We start from the raw sequence: 25,258 nt of genomic DNA, 5'->3' as shown, positions 1-25,258 counted from the left end.
TTGCGCCCTCAGCGGAGACGTGGCCCTTGGAGGAGGCCTGGGCAGGAGCCGAGGGCACCCCGTGGGGACAGGCGAGTTTGGGGCCCAGGAGGACAGGGCTCGGTTGTTGAGGAGGTGAAGACCTGTGGCTGAGCCTCGGGAGGGTCCTGGGCGTCCAGGGTTGCCGAGTGTGATCCCTGACGCAGGTGTCCCAAGCGCCGTGGACAGTGGTGCCGATCTCTGCCTCAGAGACCAGGGAAGAACGGAGGTGCCCGCAGGACACGGCCCAGGGCGGCTCGGGACGCTCCCTGCCTCGGGAGCAGTTGGTGGCAGTTGGGGTTCCGGGTGCTGATGCTGGCTCCTGCTTCCCGGTTCTGCCCCTAGAAAATGAAGGGGTGGGCCCAGCTCTTCTCCAAGGACAACAGGGAAATGGCCTGGACCTGAACTGGACCTTCCAGAACCATGTCATGTTGGGGGACCCCTGTGGTGTCAAGGTGAGGCTGGGGGACAAGCAGGGCTCTGGCGACCCGGGGCTACTCGGGGGGTCCGGCGCGACCCAGGGGGCTTCTGAGCGGGAGACGCGGGGTCTCTGAGGAGAGGGGGAGGAACGGCAGCAAACATGGTCCGGCCGCATGGTGAACGAGGGGGCAGGTCCCAGGGGTCACTACCTTCCCTCCCGGGGCTGCAGCGATTGGGAAGGCACTTGGCCAGGGCCTCTGGGGGCAGCCATGTGAGCAGAACCCATAAGGTTGGCGGGGGCTGGTAGGAGGGCGCCGAGCCAGAGGGCGGGTCGTGGCAGGGGCCACTATGGGGAGCTGGGGCTGGGCATGGACGGACGAGGGGCACACGGTCAGGGGACAGCCCGCTGGGTGTGATTCTGCGTGGACTGGCATTGTATTTTCCACAGTGGCCACTGTGTGTAAAGATGGCCAGGACCCTGAACCCCCAAATGCCACCCGGCCCCGCCCCGGGCCCCGTGCTCACCCCCGCATCCCCGCTGCACGCGTCCCGCCCCGAGCCTCGCAGAAGACCGCGGGTCCCCTGGGGCTGCACTCTGCTCCTCGGGGGCTCCCACGCGGCTCGGGCAGGCCAGAGCCCCCACCCTGCTCTCCCTGTCCCCAGGCAGTGAGGCCTGTTCCCCGTCCTCCTGGCCTATCCGGTCTACAACCCCGTGAGTGTCCCTGCCGCCGGCCCTCCTGCCCCGCGGGGGCCCTTTGTCCCCAGGACGCCTGAGCAGGCGGGACTCCTAGTTGGGACTCCAGTTCCCATGGCCCCAGAGACGCAAGCGAGGGGCCCTGCACCCTAGGCCTGAGGCCGGGCTGGGGTGCAGACCTCAGTGCGGGGAGGGACGGCCCCTGAGTCCCTGAGGGCTGGGTGCGGGGGGGCTCTGGCCTGCACCGCTGTGGTGCTGACGCTCGGGGCTGGGTCCTGAGGAGCCCGTGGGAGGATCGGGACTGGGCGGGGAGGGCGGTTCCCATTGCTCTGACCTCGACCCAGCGCGGTGGCCCCGTCCCATGGGGTCTGGCTCTTGCAGGAGGTGGGCTACTGTCAGGGGATGAGCGACATCGTGGGACTCCTCCTGATGTTCCTGCGTGAGGAAGACGCCTTCTGGGCCCTGGCCCAGCTGATGAGCTTGGAGACCCACGCCATGCACGGTAGGGGGCCTGCAGGGCGCCTGGGCGGGACCTGGAACTCAGGACTCCGTCCCTGCAGGGCGGCCGCAGCGGCGGGGCAGTCCGGGACCCCCAGCCAGCCCGCCTCCCCTCCGGCAAAGGGCGCGGCCTCCTCAGGGCGTCTGTAGCCACGGCCACTGGCCCCAGCGTTTGCAGACCGTTGTCCCATTCCCAAGGGGCCTTGAGCCTCCTGTATGGCTGCCACCTTTCGCGCTGGGTCCTCCGCCATCCCCCGGCATCCCACGGCCAGACGAAGCCCGGGTGCTGGCATCTCCCACTTCTTGCAAAAAGTGTGCTGGGTCCGACGTGCTGGTGCAGAGCCCGGGGACCGCTCAGCTGGCTGCAGGGGCTCAGCTGGCTGCAGGGCCTCAGCTGGCTGCAGGGCCTCAGCTGGCTGCAGGGGCTCAGCTGGCTGCAGGGGCTCAGCTGGCTGCAGGGCTCAGCTGGCTGCAGGGACCGCTCAGCTGGCTGCAGGGGCTCAGCTGGCTGCAGGGGCTCAGCTGGCTGCAGGGCCTCAGCTGGCTGCAGGGGCTCAGCTGGCTGCAGGGCCTCAGCTGGCTGCAGGGGCTCAGCTGGCTGCAGGGCCTCAGCTGGCTGCAGGGGCTCAGCTGGCTGCAGGGGCACATCGACGCAGTCAGGGGGCGCCAGGAGCTGGGCAGAGGGGAGGCCTTCACCCTGTAGAGTCCCCTTGGGCCACCCTGAGGCGGCTCCTCCCACACCCGCCCCCCCGCAGACCCCCTTCGTGCTCACCCTGACGCTGTGGGACGCCTTCATGCTGGACGGAGCGCGCGTCCGCACAGCTATGGCCTACACCGTCCTCAGGCTGCACCGCAGTACGGGACCCCGCAGGAGCCCAGGGGTGCCCCATGCAGGTGTGGGGGATGGGGAGGGGGCCTGCTCCCAGGAGCGAGGAGCAGGCAGGCATCGGTGGAGGGACACAGGCCAGCAGGTGGCTTCGGGCCCCACTGCCGAGGAGCAGCGGGCATGGGGCCTCCCCTGCCTGGCTCTTCCTATGGTGCTCCTGGGAACAGCGGGACACTTAACCGCTGTCTCTGGGCAGGATCCTGGGATGGTGGGGAGGCACCCTCTGCTCTGACTCACAGCATTGCCAGATCACCCCCGGAAGCAGAGACCACACGAGCCCCACCACAACCAAAAGGAAGACTGAGGGATCCGAGGCCCCGTGGCCTTGGGCAGTCCTGAGTTCTGACCCAACGCTAGTCAAGTGCTCGTAGACCCCTGTGTGTCTTCCTGCAGCCTGGGCGTGCCCCCATGGATCCACAACTCCCACCGAGGGCAGCGCTGGGGATCACAGGTCACTCCAGCCTGGGGACAGCAGGGATGGACCGGTGGGCCCTGCCCTCCCCTCCCACACCCCAGGAGGCAGGAGCCACCAGAGCTTCTGTCTCCAGGTCCCCTTGCAGCCCTGGGGCTATGGCCGAGGCCAGGCAGACGTGTGGGGACCCTGTCTGGGAACCCGGATGTGCACCCCGGCTCAGGTCCACTGGCCTCAGCACCTGCCTCTCAGGGCCCCAAACTCACGAAACGTGCCCATACCCACAGTCAGCACAGGCGCCAAGTGGGGGACGCTAGCGCCCAGGCCTCCGTGGGACTTCCGCCTTCCCCTGAAGGAGAAGCTGGTGTCTGTCCCCAAGGGAAGACTCGCACCCTTGGTTCTAAGGCCCCGTTGACTGCTGACATTCATTAAAGTGTTGTCGAGGTCAAACACAAAGCCGGCCTGACGTGTGGAGCCCAGACTCTCTGCGAGACGCGCCACACAGACACCCAGACAGAAGAGGGTGGCTCGGCCCAGGCCGCCTCCCCAGTCCCCGCAGAGGGGCCTCCAGGCAGACAACGCGGAGGGACCCGGGGCCCTTCCCCTCTCGGCCTGACGCCAGCGTCCAGACCCTGAAATAATGGACTGAGACCCAGCCTGTGCCCAAAAGGCCAGGAGAGGAGTAGGAGCAGAGTGACAGGCGGGTGCCGCTGGCCTCAGGTCGCCACAGTCTGTGCAGAGCTCATCCTTCTTCCCCCTGTCCGCCTAGGCTCCCACCCAAGGGGCGCCGGGCCCTGCTCACTCCTCAGCCCCAGGCCTGCCGGCACCAGGCAGCTCGCTCCTCGGGAGGTCCCTCTCCCCCTCCCCTACAGGGCGTACCTGGGGTCTGGCTCCTGGCTTGAACATCCAGTGTCCCACTCCATCTGAGCAAGGACCTTGTCCCCACCAGCCCATGAAAGGGGCAGGGACAACAAGGCCCATAGGAAGCTCTGGGAACCTAGGGACCAGGGCCCCAAGGTCGCCCTTAGGGCCCACCTCAGGGCAGCTCTGTCCAGGGAGCTCCCCCTCTCCCTGGAGCTGGTTCAGACTAGACCCTGAGTGCCGGGATTCTCCACCACCCCAGGGTCCAGGGACACTTAAAGCGCTAGGGGCCGCTGGGCCACAGGGCTTCCGGAGTGTTGGAGAGGGTCCTGGAGCTGGAGTGAGAGCCAGTGTGGCTGCCCTGTGTGGGAGGAGAGGGGACGGGGAACACTGTTGGCTGGCAAGGCCATGACAGGGTAGGGCAGGATGGGTTCCTGGCTCGCTGTGGGGTCAGGAGCCGGCTCACCTGGCCCGGCTTGGCCCAGGCCTCCATGGAGGGGACGCCATCTCTGCGAGCAGGGTCCTGCCCCGCCTGAACTGCACGAAGCTCAGAGCCAGAGGATGGGTTCTCTTGGCTAGGGAAAGAGACTGATGTGGGGTGCGGAGGCACTTCTCTTGGGAGGGTCTTGCTATGTTCCCAAGCGGCAGACGAGGCAATCTGAAGATCTAAGGGGCTTCGGACACCGTTCCTGACTGGGCGGCCTCCCGTCGAGCGGGTGGAGGAGGGCTCCAAAGGGCAAGGGAAGGGGAAGGTGTGTAGTGGCAGGACAAGGTCGTCATACACAGAAAAAGAGAGGATTTGGAGTGAGGTCACCTTCTGGGAAGCTGTCCAGTGCTGTATTCTTGTTTGCTGGGAGAGTTTTGATCACTCGTTTCCATTTTTTCTTTCAGTGGTTGTGGGTCTGTTCAGGTTTTCTCTTTCTTCTTAAGTTTCAATTTTGGTTGTTTCTATGTTTCTAGGGGTGCCTCCATTTCTTCCAGTTTGCCTCCTTGTTGGCCTATTGTTTTTCATCTTATGTTTTTAGGATTGCTTGTATTTCTTTGACATCGTTTGTGAACTCGCGTCTCTCCATCATGGTTTTATCGATTTGGGTCCTCTTCTTTCCTTTTTGGTACATCTGGCTATGGTTCTATTGGTCTTATGAGTCCTTCAAGGAATCATCTCTTGGCTTCGTTGTCTGTTGTTCTGTTCTTTTGGTTTCTGTTTATTGATGTTTGCTCTAACCTTTATGAATTCTCTGTCCTGCTGGAATTCAGCTTGATTTGCGGTTCTTTCTCTAGCTCCTTTAGGTGGAAGGTGAGGTTGTGTATTTGAGACTTTCCTTATTTCTTCTGAAAACCTTGTATCCCTCTGCACTTCCCTGTGAGGACTGTCCTTGCTGCATCCCAATTGTTTGAAGAAATCTGTTGTCCATTTCATTTGTTTCCAAGAATTTTTTAATGCTTCTTTCATTTCCCAGTCAGGACTGAGGTTTGGGGCACGAGCAGTAGCCCACAGACTCTCCCAGGCTAGGCTTCAGGTCTCCCGATCACTACTGTGGGGCCAAAAGAGGCACGACCCACGATGAAGCTTCCCCGAGACCATGGGCTCACTGGGGTGGGTCTCATGGGGGACACAAGGTGTGTGGACTCGAGCACCGGTCTCTCTAGTCCTGACCTTGGGCTTCGGACCTCCTGCCACCTTGGCCTTGGGCCAGATCAGCCTCTGCTGTTTGGTGCCCTCTTTATGGGAAATGGAAAATTCCCTACATATCAGAGTGGAGCAGAGCATCTCCTCTGCTAAGGGGATGCCTGACTTGGTCATCCATCTTACCCCTTCCCGTTCCAAGGCCCGTCGTGTGGTGGGTGGAAGCCTTAGCCTGTCCAGACTGATCATTTTGTTCCTGGGGCAATGTTGGAGCCCTCAGGGTTCGGGCTTGAGCTCTCTTCCCGAACCAGGCTTTTCTCTGGACAACTTCGTGGTGTCTTGCAGACGAATGTCTACGGCATCCTCGTTGAGCTCCACAGGGCAGTGTGAGTGGGGCGGGCGAGGCTCAGCCGGGGTCCCAGTGTTCAGGGTTGTCTCCATGGAGGGCAGGATCAGACCTGGGAAGTAGAGGGGCATGCCTCTCTTGAGCTGCAGGAGACTCAGGTCACATGCATATGGCCTCTGTGACCGCTGTCTACCGAACACATCGGGGGTGCCTGGGGGGCTCAGCATGGGGGGCCTCCGACTCCTGGTTTCAGCTCAGCTCATGATCTCAGGGTCGTGGAGTCCAACACCGCTTCCAGATTCACGCTCACCCTGGCGTCTGCTGACATCCTCTCTCCATCTTCCTCTGCCCCTCTCATTCATGCTCTCTCTCTCAAATAAAAATAGAGTTTGAAAATGTCGGCCGATGGCCCAGGGATAGCTGACCACGAATGACAGGGAAGCAGGAGCCGGGGACAGATGCCTTTAGGAGACCTGAAACCCTGTTGCCTGCATCTGGCCCTGGGTCTGGACTTGCCGTGTCCTGTGATCCATCTCCCTTCAGCAAAGCTTGTCCCTGGACGTTCCGATCTCTGTGCGCTTGGGAAAATGCCTGAGGTGCTCCATGGGCACCACCTGTCATGTGGACTTCTTTTGGCAGTCCACCAAATCCTGCCCTGATTTGTTTCTATAGAACCATGAGCCAAGAATGGCTTTCCCATTTTTAAATGGCTAGACATTTAAAAAAAAAAAAAAAACCCGTGACAGTGAAAATTACATGAAATTCAAATATCAGCTTTTGTGAGTGAGGTGTTCACTCAGCATGTGCATCTGTGGTCGCTTATGGCTGTAGCAGCCGAGCCGTGAGGAGCACATGTTTGGGGGGGATGTCTTCTACTTGGTGTTACCAGGAGGCATTCTGATAAGTAGGTTGGGGGCAAACGGCGTCTCATTTGTGGACAGAGGAACAGACAGGAAGCTCTGGGACCAGATGAGGTCGGAACACAGGGACATGGTTTAAAGAGAAAGAACAGAATGCCAAGGAGAGTGTCCTGGAAGACACTGGCCATGGAGGTGTCTTCCTCCAGGGAGAAGAAAGGAGAGGGGCTGAAGAAGTCCAAGTGACAAACTTAAGAAATGCTGGGAATCGAGGGAGGGAAAGCTAAGAAATATGGTGTCCAAAGGCAGAAGCCCAAGCCTTCCAGCAGCAGGACAGTCACGGCGAGGACCCCACGCCCCGTCGAGAATTCCCACCAGATTTAGCTGCCTCAAACAATTCCCATTTGTTACTTTGTTGTCACCTTGTGGTCCTGGAGGACCCCGATCTGTGCAAAGTCTCACTAGGCTACGTTCCACGGGAGGCCTGTGTTCTTTCTGGAGGCTCTAGGGGAGGACGTGTTCCCTTGCCTTATCATAGCTTCTGGAGGCCGCCAGCATCCCCGGTCTCCTGGAGGCCACCATCTTCAGAGCCAACAATACATGACTCCAACCTCAGCTGCCATGATCCCAAGCCTTCGAGGCCTCCTCCTTACAAGGACCCCGTGGTTCCATGGAGGGCCCACCTGGGTAATCCGGAACCAACTCCCTCTTTCAAGCCCAGCTGATTCGCAACCTTCATTCCCTCTTGCCAACCTAACATAGTCACAGATTCCGGGGATTAGGACACGGGCATCTCTGGCAAGAGCCGGTCTTCTGTCTACTGCAGCTCCTGGGATGCTCAAATTCACAACCCTAAGGGCCCACAAAGCACCTCTGGGGGGCCGGCTGTGTTTGGGGTCATGGTCACATGGGTGGTGCTGAAGCAGAGGCCGTGCAGGAAACCCCTCAGGGGCTGGGGCATGGCCCCCGCAGCGGCACCTTGTGCACGCAGGCTGCACTCAGCTCAGGTGGCTCAGCACAGGACCCAAGGAAGGAGGTAGACCAGATGACCCGGCCCACACTGACAGCCCGCTGTCCTTCCCTGCTGTCCCACACTGCTCTTCCTGGCCACACTCAGAGCTCATCCCTTGGGGGCGACTTGCTCCCCACACCCCAGACCCTTCTCGGGTGCATTCTGTGTTTCATGCCTCCCTTCTCCTAAGAACTTCTGTCTTTACCACATTTTTTAAAGATTTTATTTACTCATTTGACGGAGAGAGATCACAAGTAGGCAGAGAGGCAGGCAGGGTTGGGGGGAAGCAGGCTCCCCGCTGAGCAGAGAGCTCAAAGCCGGGCTCGATCCCAGGACCCCGAGACCATCACCTGAGCCGAAGCAGAAGCTTCACCCACTGAAGCACCCAGGTGCCCCATACCTCCTATGTCTTTAACGCAAGTGGTGGCCCTTTCTTTCCGCTGAGTCCCAGAGCTCGATCCTCTGATCCCATAAGCTGTGGATGCCGAGGTTGCTAGAGGGCAGAGACTGGGTCTCCCCAACTCCCACCACCTGTGCGTTCAGCTCAGAGCCTGACCCGGAGGGGGTATCCAGCAAGTCAGTTGGCAGGAGACAGGCAGGAGTGAGCCATGCGGATGCTCATGCTCACGGGCCGGCCCAGGAGGGTGGGGAGGATGAGGTCAAGTGTCCTCTTCCGTCACCCGCCGAGAACCCAGAACAGCAGGAGGCCGCTCGCTCAGGACATTGGTGGGTGGGGCTGTGGGGGGGCGTGGACTAGACGGAAGGAGCCAGGAGGAGCGAGGCACCTGGTTATCGGCCAGAGACTCTGCGTTTCTGTCTTTGCCTGACCAGGGGTGCCCAGAACCCACCGTGAGGGGAGCACGGCAGTACCCTGCTGAGCTCAGTCCTCCCCAGCACCACCTGTGCTGTAACGATTCCAGCAATGCCATCACAGGGACGGCTCCGAGAGTGGACACTGCTATCCACCTGCTCTTCCCGTCCATCAAGGCGGTCATGGTCCCTTGCGGGTTGGTGGGAAACTGAATCGTCATCTGGCTTGTCTGTTTGTCCGTCAGGAATAACTCCTTCTGTGTCTACAACCTCAGTCTCTCCACGGTGGACCCCGTGCACCCGGGCTTGCAGACTGTGTTCCGCGTGCGACGGATCCGCAGGCCTTCCCGCCAGCGCTGCTCTCGTCCCTCCAGGATCTGTAGGACGCCGAGCTTCTCCTGTTTCACTGGCTGGGTATCGTGACGGCCATCAGCTTCCGGCATTGTCTGTCTGTCCTCTTCCCTAGCTGGTACCAGTGCCCTTGTCCCAAGCACCAGCCATAGCGAGCGTCTTCCTCTGGCTCCTGACCTTTTGGATGCGTATTCTGCGAGGCTACGCCTGCTGTCCACCGTCCCTCCAGACGGCTGGTTTCTGCTCTGCAATTGTCACCATTGCCAGCGTGTGGACGGTCCCCCTCTCGGTCATGGGCATGTCCCTGCTGCTGTTCCTCCGTGTCCAGCCGCTGGACCCCATGCTCATATCTCCTGGATCTCACCTGTCATGAACCCGGCAGGCCCAAAGCTGGGGGGCTGCCAACAGGGTCAGGGCCAGCACCTCTGGCACGTCCAGAAACCATCCTTAGAGAAGGACCGCCCTGGGACCCCAGGGCCACATCAGCTCACAGAGCAGCTGGGACTGTCGGGTCTTCATCTCTGGGCCCACAGGTGGGGAATCGAATTCTCCTCCAAGAGTCAACTGCTTCTTGGCTTTAGGAAAGGGCCCTGGCAGTGTCTCAGAAGCACCGGGAATGAATCGGGGGTCTGTGGCTGGGCAGGGGAAGACCGGGGTGCTGGCGTGTTCAGGTGGGGCCCTCTGAGGCCTCTTTCATAGGCCATGAAGCCGGCTCCTGGGGGCCGCCCCCCTGAGGCCCCACCTCCTCACGCCGTCACCTTGGGGTCAGCATTTCAACCCCTGGTATTGGGGGGGACTCACACATTCAGACCACAGCAACGGGCTTCTGGGGTTCTCTGGGGCTACAGCTTTTTGGGAAAGAGCAGTAAAATGGCTTTGCTTCCTGCGGAAAAGGCCATCTTCAGTGTGGCTTGGGTCGGGAAGTAACAGGCCCCTGGGGCTGGGGGATGAGAAGTGGTTTTGCTCCTGGCCTGGGGGCGGGGGTGTCCTGGACTCCAGGGACGGACACCATCTGTGGGTCAGCCTTTGGGGAAGGAGAGAAGCGTGTCCCTCCCTCTGCTTGGGCCCACATCTCGGGCGCAACCGGATTCGTGTTGCGGGGGCCTTGCTGTCACTGTGGGAAGCTGACGGGAAGGCGGAGCACAGGCTTCGCCAGCCCAGAGCCTGTGGAGAGTCCGCCTGGGACAGGAGGGTGGAGCCCTCTCAGAGGCCAGGCCTGGACCAGGGCGTGCGGGAGGGCTGTGTGTTGCTTAGGGACTCACCATCTGCTCTTCCTGCCTCTCAAACACCTCCTGGTCCTCTCTTGCAGGCCCCTGGTCTGCAGCTCACTGGTTCAGGGATGGGCGTTAGGACCCAGCAAGAAGACACAGGCACTGATTTCTTGCTGGATTCAAACCAGGGACTTGGCAAGGCGGAGGCCATAGGGCCCTGATGTGGATCAGGAAGGGAGCCAGTAGAGGCAGAGGAGCCGAGCAAGGCAGGGGGAGGAGAGGCCCAAGTTCTAAGGACACGTGCATCCCCTGGATCCAGCCAGACCTGAAGCCAGGCAGAGCCCTGTACTTCTTCTATGTTAACCAGTAAGTTCCTCTCCTTGCTTACAAGTTTCTTTTCTTAGGGAAGGCTTCTGGGCAGGGAGAGCAGCAGAGACCCCTGACTGCCCCCTCCCCAGCACTGGGGGGGACAGCGTGTGTGGCCCCCCCCATCTCAGCTTCACTCGGCAGCAGGGAGGCTGTGATCCCCTGGGGCTTAGGGGAGCCCCAGATCCTCTCTTCCCAGAGAGAGGATTCGGGGAACCGAGGGGGACTTGGAGGGGACGGACGAGGGAGGACTCTCCGTCCTCCCCATACGCAGAGTCTGCTCCCAGAAACCACATTCTCTTTATTGGATCCTTTCTTGAAGGCACCAGAACGGACAGATCCCTCTCCCGTGAGAGAGGAAACAAGAGGCTGGTGTGGTCTTCCAGGCCGGGCGGCTGGGCCCCACCCACGGTCCCCAGTGAGGCCCGGGTAGCACACGGCAGGCTCGCGGGAGGGGCCCTCTGGGCAGGAGCCGCGTCAGTCCACCCCGTCCAGGTCCTGCTGGCCTCTGCTCTCAAGCTGGACAACCTAGAAGGAGAGGTCACGTGAGTGTCCACAGGATTATAAACCCAGTGGTTCGCCCCGAATCAGGGTGGCGGTCACGGGACTGGACAGGCAGCCAGGAGCCGTGCCCACGATCCGTGAGGACGCAGGAAGGACACGGAGCACGTGCACGGGACGAGTCTGGGTGACGGTCCCTGCCCCACGAGACCACAGTGGACTGTATCTCTGCCCACGTGTGTCTTTGGAGGGGTCGACACCTGTACGGCCTCTGAACCCCATTCCTGATTTGGGGGAACCCATCGGGGCCATCCTGGGCACTTCTGGAAGCCAGTGGCGTCCCCGCACTCTGCCCACCAGAAGCCAGCGACACAGACAACCCCGCAGCATGACCCCCGGGAACATCTCCAGACACGGCCTGCTGTCCCCTGGCGTGACCCCGCCCCCGAGAACTGCGGGCTGCACATGAGTCTGACTTGGGGTGACTCCTCTGGACCCACGTCACCTACGTGGACGCCTCCCTCGATCCCCAGGTGGACGCTGCGTCCACTGAGTCCGTTGCGATCGCGGGCGCAACACGGCCCTTGCCTCAGCATATCGTGGTCGGGGTATCGGGGCTCCCTGCAGGCCAGCCCCCCTTTCCAGCCCATGGGCTACACTACCTGTACCGGCGGTGCGGCCCACGGGCACTGGACTCCAGCACTGGGCTTGGAAAGGGCAGGCGGGCCTTGCCTCGTAGGCTGGTCTTACTAATCCCCCTTCGCCACATAATCACTAACCAGAAGAGGCGAGGCAGGGCAGCTTACAAGACGTGAGCCCGGCCGGATGCCGGCGCTGTCTGGAAGCGACAGCGAGGCCCCCTGTCCCCATGGCTGCTCCTGTGAGTAGCACGGCAGGCACAGCACACGCCCGACGCGCGTCCCGTGGTGGACCGAGGACAGTCACGACACCGCCGCCCACAGAAAGCTTCCCAGCCCTCAGTGGGAGCCGGCCGGCGTCTCCGGGACGGACGCCAGACGTGGGGAAGCACCTGCTCCAACTCACCGCATCCTCCACGCACCGGAACTGCCAGGGCCAGCTGGCGCGGTACAGGAACGGCCGCAGGTCAAACCTGTTGTCGTCAGGGCTGTAGCTCTCCGCGTGGTACGCGGGCGTCAGCGTGGTCATCTTGTGTCTGTTGGCCGCGTACTTGGAGAAGAAGCGCCTCACCCTGTCAGCCACCTGGTGGGCGAGGACAGACGGGGCCGTGGGTTGCGGGGCGCAGGGACCCAGGCCGGGACCCCCGCTCACCCCACACCGCACACACTAGTGCCCCCTGTGTGCCAGCCACCCCCCGGCAGCCGCAGACAAATGTCCCTGTCCCAGGGTGGCTCGGGGGCTGTCCCAGGTGGCCCCAGGATGCTGTGTCCGTGGAGCTGAGCAGGGCACGCGGGAAGACACGCAGCGAGAGGATTCCAGGCGATTCCGTGGGGAGCACCGCGTGAGCCAGACAGCGGGCAGTGGTCCCACGCGGAGGACCTGACACCTGGGCGCTGGCGTCCCGGGCGACAGAGCGCCACCATTTCAGGCCACGCAGGCCGACTCGCTGCCCCCAGCCAGACCATCCCCGTGGGCACCGAGTCTGTGGCTCCCTCTGCAGATGGACGTGTGCGCCGTACCTGCCGCGGGGAGCACACGTCCTTCCACGTGGTGACGAGTCTGCAGAACATGCTGTAGGGCCCGGCCTTGGCCACCTTCCGGAGGCGGCCGTAGACGGACAGCTCCGCGTACGTCATGCCCATGTCGTCCTGCCGAGGAGGGAGAGGCAGTGGGCTGGTGCTGGAGGCGAGCTTGGGGTCCCTGCGGCCGGTGGGCCTGGGGCCAGCGGGAGGCGAGGGTCCCCATGGGGCCACGAGCAGACGTGCGGTCTCACTCCCCCTCACCGCCCGGTGCCATGGAGCCGGCGTTTGGAGAAAGGGCCGGCCTGGTTCTGAGGGCTGAGGGACTGAGCTCTGTCCACGCTCCAAGCCCCAGAACCTACAAACTGTGGGTTTATCTGGGAAAATAAAGGTTTTTGTAGATGCAACAGAGTAAAGGAGCTTGAGATGAGCTGGCCCTGGGCGCGGGAGCCTTTGTACGAGATGGAGCGGGACGACGGGGAGAAGCCGCGTGAAGACGGAACGGGGGTGTGGCCGCGGCCCAGGAAGCCCCGGGGGCTGGACCAAGGACCCCCTTGGAGTGTCCCGGCAGGGAGCAGGGCCTGCGGATGATCTGATTTCGGCCTCCAGCACAATGAGAGGGTCCGTCGTTTAAGCTGCTGGCCTGGGGGTTTGGCTCCAGCAGCCCCAGGAGGCTGATGCCAGGACCAAGGTCAGGCAGGGCAGCCCAACCAGCCCTGCGCCCTGCCTCGGGGATCCTGCTGTCCCTAAGGATGGACGGCTCAGCACAGACTCCTGGGTCATGCCGGCCACGGGACGCCCCTAGCACGGTTCGAAAGAGCCAGCCTCCACGGGGGCTCACATAAACCCCTCTTGCGTTTCCGAGTATTTGCTCGAATCCCCTCCCAACTCCCACTGTGCCCCAGAATATACAACCAGAGCCGACGACAGACCGACGGTGGCACTGGCCTTTCCGGAGAACAGCAGGACAGGCCTCACCTTCATGCAGGGTCTCCAGGACCCCCAGTGACCAGCCCTCCCTGCTCCCCACCGCTCTTCCTCGGGCCCCAGCTCCAATGTCACCTCCTTCGGGAGGCCTGTCCTGCCCCCATCAGAGGGACACAGTCACCTTCGGGGCACCCAGGTCCATGTGTGGGCAATACCAAAAGACACCCGGGGCCCTCATGGTTACCTCCCACTCATCTGTCCCGGAGACTCCCACAGATGGTGGGACCAGCCAGCTCCATGCCGAGCCCCAGGGCCCAGCGGGTCCCGCCAGGGACCTCCTTCAGCGCCCACTCCTGCGTGAATGTCTTCCAGCGCGACACTTGAATTCTCTAGATTCAACTGTAACACTTGGAAGCTTTACCACCCTTTTCAGTGATGCACAGAACTGAACCAGAAAACCAACAAGGGGACGGAAAACTCAAACCCTATAAACCAACGAGCCCTAAGTGACCTGTCTAGAACATTCTGCCCACGACCGCAGAGCACACGTTCTCCTCGAAGCACACGGGACGTTCTCCAGGACAGACCAGATGCCAGGCCATAAAACCGGCCTCTCTGAACTTCAGCACGCTGGAAAAGCCTGCTTCCCAACCGCAGAGGAAAAGGGCAACAGACGTGGGGACCCGCGGAAAGCGCAGAAACCCCCGAATACGCGGGACTCCAGCGGCACACTCTCGAGTAGCCCACAGGTGGGAAGAAGCCACGAGGGAAATCAGACCTGGCCCGGAGGTGCACGAAAACGACGACGAGGCACGGCACGGCGTCTGGGACGCAGGGGCGTGGCAGTGAGGGGGATTTATTCGGAGAGAAGCCCTCACTTCGCTCCTCGTGCCCCAGAGGGAGAAGTGCGAGCTGACCGTCCAGCACACGGTAGGAGACGAGAAAGAGAAGACGGAAAAGGGCTGCAGGACGTCAGGTGCTTCCTGACTCCGGAGATGAGCCAGCGGCTCAGGAAACCCCGAAAACAATTCCGTTCACGGGAGGACAAAGGAGAAAACGTGCTTAGAAATGAATGAGACAAGTGCACGTTCACGCTCTAAACTGCGAGACACTGAGGCCGTAAGAAGCCCAGAGTGAGGAGGGAGACTGGTCACACCAGGCCTCAGACGCCGTGTTCTCCGGGGGCGACACCCGCCAAGCCCAGCTGTGCTCTCGGCACGCCTGCCGTGGAGAGCCACGCTGGCGCCGCGCGTGCGGCAGAAGACGACACTCAAACGGGCGTCCAGGGGGCCCAGAGCAGCCGGAATACATTGAAACGGGAGAACCCCCAATGCCGACTTCAGAACTTCCTACCAAGCTGCAGTGGCCCAGGGGGTGTGGCCCTGGGGGGGACAGACCCGCGGGTCAGCGGAGTCTGGAATTGGATCCACACACACACCCCTGATTTCCACCCGGATGCCGAGACGCTTGCGGGAGAAAGACCGTCCCGGCAGCAAACGGCGCCGGTGCCAGACGGTCCGGTGTGATCCCTTCCTCACGCCGCACACTAAGACAAACCAACCAGGTCACGGACTTCAAAATGCGAGTCACACGACAAACTCTCGGGCGGAGCACAGGTAAGTCTCGGTGGCCACAGGTGCTGGCAGCAGGATGGTCAGTTGTGACCGACTCTGTAATGGCCCAGGGCCATGGAAGCGGCACCCCGCTCCTGATGGCCCCGACTGCCCCTCCTGGCTCTCAGGCCAGCTTCGACTGGACAAGAACGGTTCTGAGCTCGCACCCCTCCCAGCTGCGGGAGACCTTCCCCACTCTCCCCTCCTCCAGGGCATCAGCCTCAAGAAGGCTGGACCGAAATGTCAAAGCAGCAGCGGGACAGGCACTGAGCTGGGCTCCCTGGTCGCTTGGGGTAGTAAGGAGGCCGTGGGGGAGCCCAGCTTGGACTCGAGGATGCAGGGACACGGGGAACGGGAACAGAGCCGCCAGCACTACCTCGTCCGTCTGGGACACCTGGCCGTCAGTCAAGGGCTCCAGCTCTGCGGTGGCCGGTGCTGCCAGGATGCTGCGGCCAAGACACACAGGTCAGTCATCACGGCTGCCACAGTGCTTGTGGGCACGGGGAGATGACCCCCACACCAACTGCCGCACGCTCAAGGGCCAGCCTCCTGCAACTCCCCTGTCGACCCTGAGTGGGCTGGTTGGGCTGGGCTTTCCTGGGGAGACGGACGTGGATGTCGGGGGGCTTCATGACCTGGGGCAGGAGCCGCTGGCAGAGGCTACCCCACGGGGCTTCTCCGCCCAAGCACCGTCCACATTCAGGGCAGGTCATGCGTCCTTGCAGGGCTGTCCTGGGGGCACCTTCCCACTAGGTGCCAGGGGCACTCGGCCGCCATCACCAACAAGGTCTCCAGACATGGCCCAGTGTCCCCGGGGGCCACCTGGTCATAAGACCCCACATGCCCACTGAAGGGCGGAGCTGTTTCCATCAGGCAGGAGGGAGCTGCGGCATGGGGTGATGGGGGGGCACAGCCACGTCACGCGGGAGGCACTCACCCCTGCAGGGCGGGAAGCTGGAAGCGTTCCATGCAGAACTGGACAAAGGCCTTCAGGTCTGTCTTGCTGATGCCACCGATGGGGTTGATGTCTGCACTGGAGCAGTCGTACTTGGTCAGGTAGCCGAGGAGGCTGCGGGAGTGAGCACAGGGTTTCCACGGGGCTGACCTGAGGGGCCACAGATCCTGCCTGGGCCCCGGCCGCTCGTCCACGCCCAGCGCCAGAGCTCGGCCGCTCAGAGCCATCCGCAAATGGGCAGAGCCAGCAGATGGCCACAGGGCAGTACTCAGCAGCCCCGAGAGGGCGTGGGGGCCGGAGACGGGCCTGCGAACGCCGAGCCCCCCCGCTGGGAGCAGCTTGTCTGAAGGGCGGGCGGCAGAACGGGAGGGTGTGGGGAGGTGCTGAGGGCTGAGTCCTTAGGAGCCCGTGGGGGCCTGGCTGGCTCTCCACGCCCGCCAGCAGCCCCGGCCCCCTCAGATACCTCCTGCGGGGCAGGGTAATCCCGAAACACACCCTCCTCCTCTGCCCAGAACCAGGTCTACACCCTCCTCCTCTGCCCAGAACCAGGTCTGGGGTGGGGCCGAGCCGGGAGCCGAGAGGAAGGTGGAGGTGCTGCCCTGCCAACACCCTGAGTTTAGCCCCGTGAGATCCGCAGTGAACCTGGGCCCCGTGGATCGGCGAGAGGGCACGGTGGGCTTGGCCCAGGGGCTCCTAGTCAGCCGTGCCCTCCAGCGGACGCCTCCCTCTGTAGCCACCTCTGGACGGCAGGTCTCCACCCTCTCCCCAGCGCCCCCACCGCCCCTACCCCCACCCCACAAAGTGTTTCCTAACCCGCCACACGCCCCCGAACCCCCTTGCTGGTGGCCTTCCGGGCCTGGCCTCTGCCTGTATCGCCCGAGCTCCCAGTTCGACTCCAGCACGGACACAGCAGACGGCTCCGCCTGACGGTCCCGCATCCGGGCTGGCTGCAAACACAGCTGTCCCTGAGCACGGGGTCCCTCTACCCACACATCTGACCCTCTCCTGCTGCTCAAGAGAAAGACCCAGCTCTCTCCTCCCGGAGAGCAGGGCCTCGGGCGTAAGAGCCCCAGGGCACCAAGCAGACGGGCGGGTAAAACCTGGTGCCTCCTTGAATGGGGCTCCCCCGGACCCCGAGGTGCTCCCTGTCCTGTTGAAGGGGTGGCTGAGTGGGGACAGGGTCTTCTGGCCGAAGGGACAACGGGCTCTGTTCCACCACATGCCTCTGGCCGCCCGCCCCGAGACGCACTGGGAGATGACCATGTTGGGGACAGACCCTGCGGGGGAGACCGCTCAGGGCCAGGCTCTGGGTCAGCACGAAAGCCTGGAGGTAAGTCCCGTTGGCGCACAGGCTGGACCTCAGGACGGCTTTGCTCAAGGAGGCCCTGTCCTGGACTGAATGGGGTCCCCGCAAAGTCACAGCCCCTCAGTGTGACCATCTGGACGCGGGTCCTCGGGAGGTCACGCGGCTAATGGAGGTCACGAGGGTGAGGCCTTGACCCCCGAGGCCCGGCGTCCTCACCAGGAGGGACGTCAGGCTTCTCCCAGGCTGCCGCGTGAGGGCACCGGGAGGAGGCGCATCTGCGGGCCGGGGAGGGGCCTCGCCAGGGATGGAGCGGGGCGCGCTGACGGCCGGCTGCGGCCCCGGGGGGCCGGGCTCTCACCCCAGCTCGCTGTCCCGCTGTGGCACCCGCGGGTGGGGACAGTCCACTAACAGGCGGGTTCACAGGCTCCAACGACCAACCCCTGCCGGCTCGTGAGCCTAGGTACCGCCCTACGGCCCTGCCTTCCCGCTCTCCCCGGCCCCGGGGCCACGCCTGCTGGGGCCGCACCCGCTCCCTCCGGCTCAGACTCGAGCCTTGGGGCCAGCTCCCTGCCCTGGCCTCCCCACACCCAAGCAACAGGCAGAGCAGCCCCTCCGCCCGCTCTGGACGCCCGACCTCTCGGTTCTGCGGCCCCGCGGGCTGCTCCCCCTCGTACGGGGGATCTGCCCCCCACTCTCTTCTCCATCAACACTCAGCCCCAGGGCCCAGCTGCCCCCGTACCTTAAGCAGCATTTTGCCGTCTACAGGCTTCCACTTTGGGGGTGCGGCTCGCCCCTGCACTCCAGAGTCTCCACCTTACTGCCCACCACACACGTCCACGGGGGCGTCTGGAGGTGTCAAAGCCGACACTCCCTACACAGGACCCTGACGTCCCCACCCACTTCCTGCGCCAAATGCTGGTCCAGCCTCCAGGGGCTCCGATCGGCGAGGGCGTCCCCCCCCTCCACATGTCTGGTCCACCAGCAAATCCTGTTGGGTCCCCTCTGACGCCAAAACACACCAGGAGCCCAGCCCGCCTGGCCGCCAGCCCCACCCCGCCAGGCCGCAGGAACCGGAGACAGGAGGCGCACCTACAGTGCCCGTGCATCCCTGACCCACGGCACCTCCAACAGGGCAGACCACCCTCCCGGTGAGGCCTCGGGGCTCCCCCAGCCGCTCTTGTGCACTCATCCATCACTTCCACTCGGCCGCTGGCCCACCAGGGCCCTGACCTCCCCGCAGCCTCCTGCGTGGGGGACAGAAGTCCCTAGAGACCTCAGTGCCTCCTGTGGGCCATGCTCTGTGCAGAGGAGCGTGCGCACTGCGTCCTGGAGAGGGGGGCCTGCTTGCACCATCGGACCCGGCTGGCACCCAGGTCTGGGGAGTGTCCCCACCTGTCCCCTAACAAGAAACAGGGTCTCCCTGTTTGGAACTTCTTTGCTCAAACACTGGTGTGCGCTGCCCACTGCTCTCCTGGGAGCGGAAGCTCAGTTTGTGCCAGAGAAGGTGCCCGTGGGACCAGCCCTGGGGACAAGCCCCGGGGACTGAGCCTCTGACACACCCCCCTGTCGGGTGTTGCTGGGGAAGGAGGCCCGTCAGGGACGCTGCCCGGGAGACAATCTGGAAACCCGGGCCTGGTTTTCCCCACGCGCCTTCTGCTCTGCGTCCTTGGCTGGACTCGACCACGGCATGAGTTGCACCCGAGGCTCCGTCTGTCCCCCAGCGAGCACAGGGCACGGGGCTGGCAGCTCACGGCACCAGGACCCGGAGTCTGCGGGTCACCTGTCCTCTGCCTCGTGCTCACCCCTCAGCACCTTGTGGCTCCCCGGCTCCCCCGTCCCTCTCTGCCACCGCCGCCTGGCCCCCGGCTCCACACGAGGATGCAGCTGGGCACAGCAGTGTGAGAGCGTGACCCCACCTCTGGTGCGGCCTTGGCACGGGGGCTCCCGGCCTGGCTCCCCGACCTGTCTCGCTCGCTTGTCACCACTCCCCTCCAACACCCGACGCCTGTCCTGCGCCCTCTCTCAGCTGGTGACCGCCTCCTGTCTCTCCAAGGAAGGTCATGGCCCTGACCCTATGCCACCCTGGCTGTGCCGCCTTCTCTGTGGCCTTCTGTTGCTCTGTGGACACACAAGCTGGGCTCCCGGCAAAGCCAGCTCCCACTTGGCCGCCTGCTCTCATCTCCTCGTGACACGGAACAGCTGCCCACCGTGTTCTCCTTCCTCACCAGCCACTCTGTTCCCTCCCTGCTAGACCTCTCGTCGTACATGCTAGACCTTCTCATCGTACTGCTAGACCTCTCGTCGTACATGCTAGACCTTCTCATCGTACTGCTAGACCTTCTCATTGTATCTTGAGAAAACACCCTCCCCGTCTCACTGCTCCTGCTACCACCCCATACCTCCTCTCTCTGGCAGTGTGAAACTTCTAGAAAGAGCTGACCCCCTCTCCCCTCACCTGCCACTCTCCAACCTGCCCCAACTGAGCTCCCGGTACCTCCCTCAGACAAGACGGGCTGTGCAGAGAAGTGACAACTGCTCTCTGTCCTGGTGGGCTCTCACCACAGGACATTTGCACAGGCTGTTCTCCTGACTGCATTTCCCTTCCTCCTTTATAAACCAAATTCTCAGAGAGGCCTTCCCTGGCCACCCTGCTTAGAAGCCCAAATTCCCAAACTCCGCCCGTGCCTACCCTGGTTTTCTCTATAGACTTTCCACTTCCTACACACACGGTTAGTTTTCCTATTACCTGCCTCCTTCCGCTAGAGTAAAACGGGAAATACTTTTCTGTTTTGTTCACGGCACCAAGAAGACCACCTGACACGTGACCCACGTTTTTATCAATTCCTCGAAGAGTGAGCAAATCGGAACGTAATGGAACCGAAGTTGGGATGAAAAGTCACATTTAACGGAGAACCGACACAGCAGAGACTGCAGACCGGAGGTCCCCCCAGGGTGCGAGCTACAGGGGGGTCCTAGATGGGGGCCCAGTGAGGGACAGCTGTCGGGGGATAGAGGAAGGCACTGAAACCCTTCTGCGGCTGGAGACAGACTTCTATGATCCGTAAGAGGCCTGGCAGCAAAAAGTGATGAAAACAGATAAATATGTACATAGGCCCCATGGAGAACCTTTAAGCCCCCAGAAGCCCGCTCCCCGCCAGAAAGAAATCACTATTGTTTGCTTTGATATTAAATCCCAGAAGACCACGGTAAGCGTTGTGATAGGGAACGTGCAATAATATCATTACAGCAGCGGCACCGTATCAGCGGTGACAAGTCGAAGCCACGTGCAAAGGCCAACAGAGCAGAACACGCCACCAGTCCCCACTCCGCGGGGTTCAGGACCTGCACCAGCTGTCCGCCCCTCCTGAAACATCACTTCCTGACAGGAGCACTGATGGTAACAGAAAAGCAATGAAAACTGACAAAATGTGCCTGAGAATGGTGAGAATATTTTTTACCAGCTAGAGGGTGCTAACCTCAATCTGTCGTAATTAGGGAAACAGGATCCAAGAGTCCAAAGTAGTGTTTAACAGAGAACACATCTGCGGACATCCAAGGACGTAGGAAGATTTAAGACCGTCACGCCACAGATCGGAAGATGGGCAGATGAACAGGTGAGTGGACAGACTGATGGACAGATGGGCAGATGGACGGATGGACGGACGGACGGACGGGTGGGCCGAAGGACAGATGGACTGACACACAGAGGAACAGACGAATAAGTGACAGAGGAAGCTCCTGGCATCCTCTGCTGACAAGGAGCAGTGAGAACACCCGAGCAAGGCCCCGCCGAAGAGAAGCGGAGAGACGAGGCTGGAGAGGTGCTGCCGGCCTCCGCCGCGCACACCAAGACTCAGCTGAAATTGGTGTGAAGAACAGCAGGGAGGCTCTGAGTGTTTCTGAGCAGCAAACAATACGAGGAAGTCTGTCCCGTCCCCGTCAGAGACGAGCTATCTGCTCGGGAGTGAGAACTGGACCCAGAGCAAGGACCTAGAACATGCTGGAACTGCCCAGGGAAAGAGACGGGTGAGGCCCAGCGAGGTGGGTGGGGAGACGGGTTCCAGACCCAGAGCGAAGGGCCCCAGGCCGGGGGCAGGGCCGGGCCGGGGGCAGGAGCCAGAGGGAAGCGGTGTGGACCTGTCTCCACCCGAGTCATCGGGAAGCTCTGGAGCAATGACATCCCGTGGGCACCAGACGTGGCCTGTGCCGTGGGGTGACGTGACCCCCACAGCATGCGTCTCACAGACCGTGAGAACAGGCAGGGGCCTGGAAACACCGTCTCGGGGAGCGCGCACCCTCGGAAATCCGGGGCCCTCGGGAGTCGGGCGCACGCACCTCTCGTCCACGTTGGCCGATCCGAGCACCAGCAGTCCTCCGCGAGCGCCCCGGGCCCAGAGGCTCAGCTGAGCAAACAGATATGCCACGACCATCCTCAGCCGAGCCTGGGGGACACGACGGGAAATGTCACCCTGTGCTGGACATGGCGGGGGCACACTGGCTCCCCCTGCCCCCGGACAGCTCCAGGGAAAGGGCTCCAAGTAGTGTAGACGCTTTCTAGCGTGCAGAGGAAGCAGAGTCCTCCAGGCCTGACCGCCGCCACATCACTCATGCACACGCGACGGGCGAGTCGGACGGAGCCGGAGCCCGAGCCGGGGGCCGAGAGCGCTCGGGGCAGACGGGCCCCCTGTCGCACCCCCTTCACAGCCGGCATTTCAGGCGGAGGGAAGGCCACTGTGGCCAGAAGGAAGGGACAGAGATGGGACAGAGCACAGCAGCTGGAGCCCAGGGACCCTCCACCGACCGGCCGGCCGGGCCCCCCCGAAGCAGCCCGGGAGGGACACGGGGAGCCACGCCCTGGAGATGCAGGAAACTCACACACGAGCGCGTCACGTCTCCTGCTTGTGCACTCGCACACGCGCACACGCGCACACTCGCACACGCACACGCACATACATGCGTCCATCCAGGCAGCCCTCACAGACAATGCTGCAGCCTCCTGCTCTCGCACGCACACACACGGGGGCAGGCGCGCCCTCTGCCTGGTGCCCGAGTCCCCGTGCTCCCCGTGGCTCCCGTGTGGGGACGAGCATTGGCTGGAGGCTCACCTGCACGTTCTGCAGGGCCAGGTTCTCCCTGCTGCTCCCCCCGTGAGCCGCGAACAGAGGCCTTCGACCCGTCACCAGGCTAAAGATGCCCACGACGGCCGTCACCGCGGGCTCGATGTTGAGACCGATGTGGTGGCTGCCAGGGAAAGGGCAGGTGTGCGTGGGGGGTGTGTGCGCACACGTAACACACACGCAACCCCGGATTCACTGTCCAACCACGTGAAAGGGCACAGTGGGCGAGCTCTTGGGGCTGCATCCAGTTCCAGAATGCGCCGGCGCCCGCACGCAAGGACGACGGGAAGCAGGGGTGCGATCAGACACAGCGAGGGTCTGGGGGATCTGGAATAATCTCCCTAAGCCCTGGCTCACGGGAGGCCCTAGGAACGTGCTCAAGCCCGGAGGCGCGTCTAGCCAGGAGTGAGGGCTTGGGCGAAGCTTCCAGCGGTACTGGTCCTGCCCTAGAGCCCCCACCCCAAGCCCGCCGCCTCCTGTACCTGCCGATCTGCTGGGCCAGCTCCCTGGCTCTGCCACACGTCTCCTGCGACGAGTTCTCGCTGGCCATGTAGCAGGTGGTCAGCACACGCCCGCAGAGGTCCCGGGGGTCCTGGGGGGTGTAGCTGAGCTCGTCCACGATGGCCCGGACGTCAGCCAGCACTTCCTGGTCTGAAAACCACCAGACGATGGGAAGCGGGTGGCGGCCCCCACTGCGCAGGCTCAGAGCCCAGTCCTTCCCTTCGCCCTGGCAACGTCTCCCCAGGTGGAGCTGCCCCCTCGTGTTTCCGGTATGCATGTTAAGGGGACAGTCGACGCAGGGTGCACGGGGAGGGTCTCGACCCGGGTCTGCCTGAGCCCAAGGCCCAGGCCACACGGCCAGTGCCCAGCAGCAACAGCGGGCTTGATGGCCGTGGCCACACGGGCCCGAGCCCCAGGGCGGGGCCTAATGGCCTGCTGTCCCCACCTGAGCACATCTGCAGAGCCCCCTTCACCCGCGATGGCCGGGACCGAGGTCCCCCTCAGCCCAGTCCCCACCCCGGAGCCTCTCTCGGGCCACAGGACGCTACCTACTTCCCTGCTTCACGGCCTCGCAGACCTGGCGGCACATGGAGTAGACGAGGCAGGCGGTGGCCGCGCTGTCCACCCCACCACTCAGGGGCAAGAAGAACCCGGCCTGGAACGGGCCAACCACAGGCAGGGGTGAGCAGAGCCTTGGCGGAGCAGCGCACCCTGAATTTAGCCTCATTCTACCCACAGATGCGGGGGCAGAAAGGTGCATGTTTCAGACGGATCTTCTAGAGGGAAGGGACCTCTCAGTGCGACAGGCACGTAGGACTCGTCCTCCACAGGCAGACGGCGGACACACGAACCACTGGGAGATGCTGTCCTGCCACACTTGGTGTCACCAGACAGGACCCTGAGATGGAACCAAACCTCCACAAGCCCCCTGGCCTTTGTCTCACACAGACTAAGCCGCTGACGGAGGCAGTGGGGAGCGCAGAAGTCCCAGGCTGCCGGACGCAGACAGGAACACGGGAAAGCTTACCTGTCCGCTGCGTCTCAGAAAGTCCCAGAGCCAGCACGCGGGTCCGAGGCTGCGGAGCAAGGGGGCGCGTGAGGTCGGGAGCCGCTGACCCGGTCGGCGGTTCACCTGGGCCATGTGCCAAGGTAGGAGCAGCGCCGGGAGAACTGCCGGGGGAGGGGCTCCCGGTTCACCAAGTCTCTGTGATAAGCACTTCGGGGGAATTAACACATTTTTTGTCTCCAAACCACCCTGGGAAGTAGGTGATTATCTTTTGGCCCCGTTTTCAAACAGAAAAACTGAGACACAAGAAGGAAAGGCCAGGCAGGGCATCCGTGCCCAAAGCCCCGGCACAAGGAAGCGCCCGGCTGGGCGAGGAAGCCAGGCCGCCTGGCTGTGCCCCCCACCCCTCCACCCCGTTGCCACCTGGCCTCCTCGCGGAGCAGTCCCCCGGGCACGGTCTGGGAACCAGCTGCCCATACGGCTCTGGCCCCCGCTCCCCCGCAGGGGGCAAACCACTGCAGTGGGTGAAGGGGGCGCCCCGGGACCAGCACCCCTGCCTGGGCTCGCACGGGCGGCCCACCTGATCTCCTCCTCGGGACTATGGTACGTCCACTCGATGGGCTCCGACGGCGGCTCCAGCAGGTCCTCGCGGCACGAGAGGGCGAAGTCCACCTTCACACGGGGGTAGGGGCTCACCTTGCTGGCCTGCGGAGGGACAGCCACGACCACGTGACGCCGGCGCCGGCGCCAGGGCTGCGGGAGTGCGTGTCGGATCTCGGCCGAGCCTTCGCTCCCAGCGGGACGGCTGGAGTTGGAAGCGGTCAGGACCGACCAGCGTTGGGACCCTCGTGTGTCGAGGGGCTGTTGCTGTGGACAGTCTGGAAATCCCTCAAAGACGAAGGCACAGAGTGACCGCGCGGCCCAGCAGCCCCGGCGCGCAGGCCCAAGAGAAGCCGCTCGCGCAGAAACCCGTACATGTTCGCGGAGCGTCCGTTCATCAGACAGAAGGCAACACAGGCCACGTGCCCTCCGCAGGGGCTGGCCATCACCGCGGACACATTCTCTGGACGTGCTGCTCCGCCACACAAGCCAGACGCGAGCCCATGCCCGTGCCACGCCCACGACGGGCAGACCCAGAGGCCGAAAGCAGGTGGTGGCTTTGCGGGGCAGAGGGGGCTCAGAGGGAGCCTCTCGGCTCCAGGTTTGCTCGCGCTGCTGTGCCGAGTCGAGGGCCGTGCCTCCCTGTGAACGTGCCAGAAGCCCCCGCAGCACGGTGTGGCGCGGCCACGACAGCTCGGCCACGTG

The 25,258-nt window shown here is 63.1% G+C and overlaps 1 protein-coding gene across 5 annotated transcripts in view; it reads right to left on the bottom strand.

Annotated features, from left to right (window-relative positions):
• Positions 1-10,650: 10,650 nt before the first annotated feature.
• NADSYN1 (NAD synthetase 1) overlaps positions 10,651-25,258 on the bottom strand; it is a 33,279-nt gene continuing 18,671 nt past the window's right edge. For 3 of the 5 annotated variants that reach the window (XM_082749169.1, XM_082749172.1, XM_082749171.1), the window contains 11 exons: positions 24,534-24,658; positions 23,975-24,023; positions 23,500-23,602; positions 22,929-23,097; positions 22,435-22,570; positions 21,665-21,771; positions 16,006-16,137; positions 15,445-15,514; positions 12,529-12,657; positions 11,915-12,091; positions 10,651-10,897 (listed from right to left, as the gene is read on the bottom strand). In XM_082749169.1, coding sequence (XP_082605295.1) covers positions 10,847-10,897; positions 11,915-12,091; positions 12,529-12,657; positions 15,445-15,514; positions 16,006-16,137; positions 21,665-21,771; positions 22,435-22,570; positions 22,929-23,097; positions 23,500-23,602; positions 23,975-24,023; positions 24,534-24,658 — 1,248 coding nt within the window. In that variant the 3' untranslated portion in view covers positions 10,651-10,846. The other 2 variants (XR_014316381.1, XM_082749170.1) reach the window with 2 other exon arrangements.

Source organism: Mustela nivalis (genome assembly GCF_964662115.1).
Source record: "Mustela nivalis genome assembly, chromosome: 9".
NCBI lineage: Eukaryota > Metazoa > Chordata > Mammalia > Carnivora > Mustelidae > Mustela > Mustela nivalis.
Note: the sequence above shows the minus strand (reverse complement) of the source record. Positions and strands in the feature narration are given on the sequence as shown.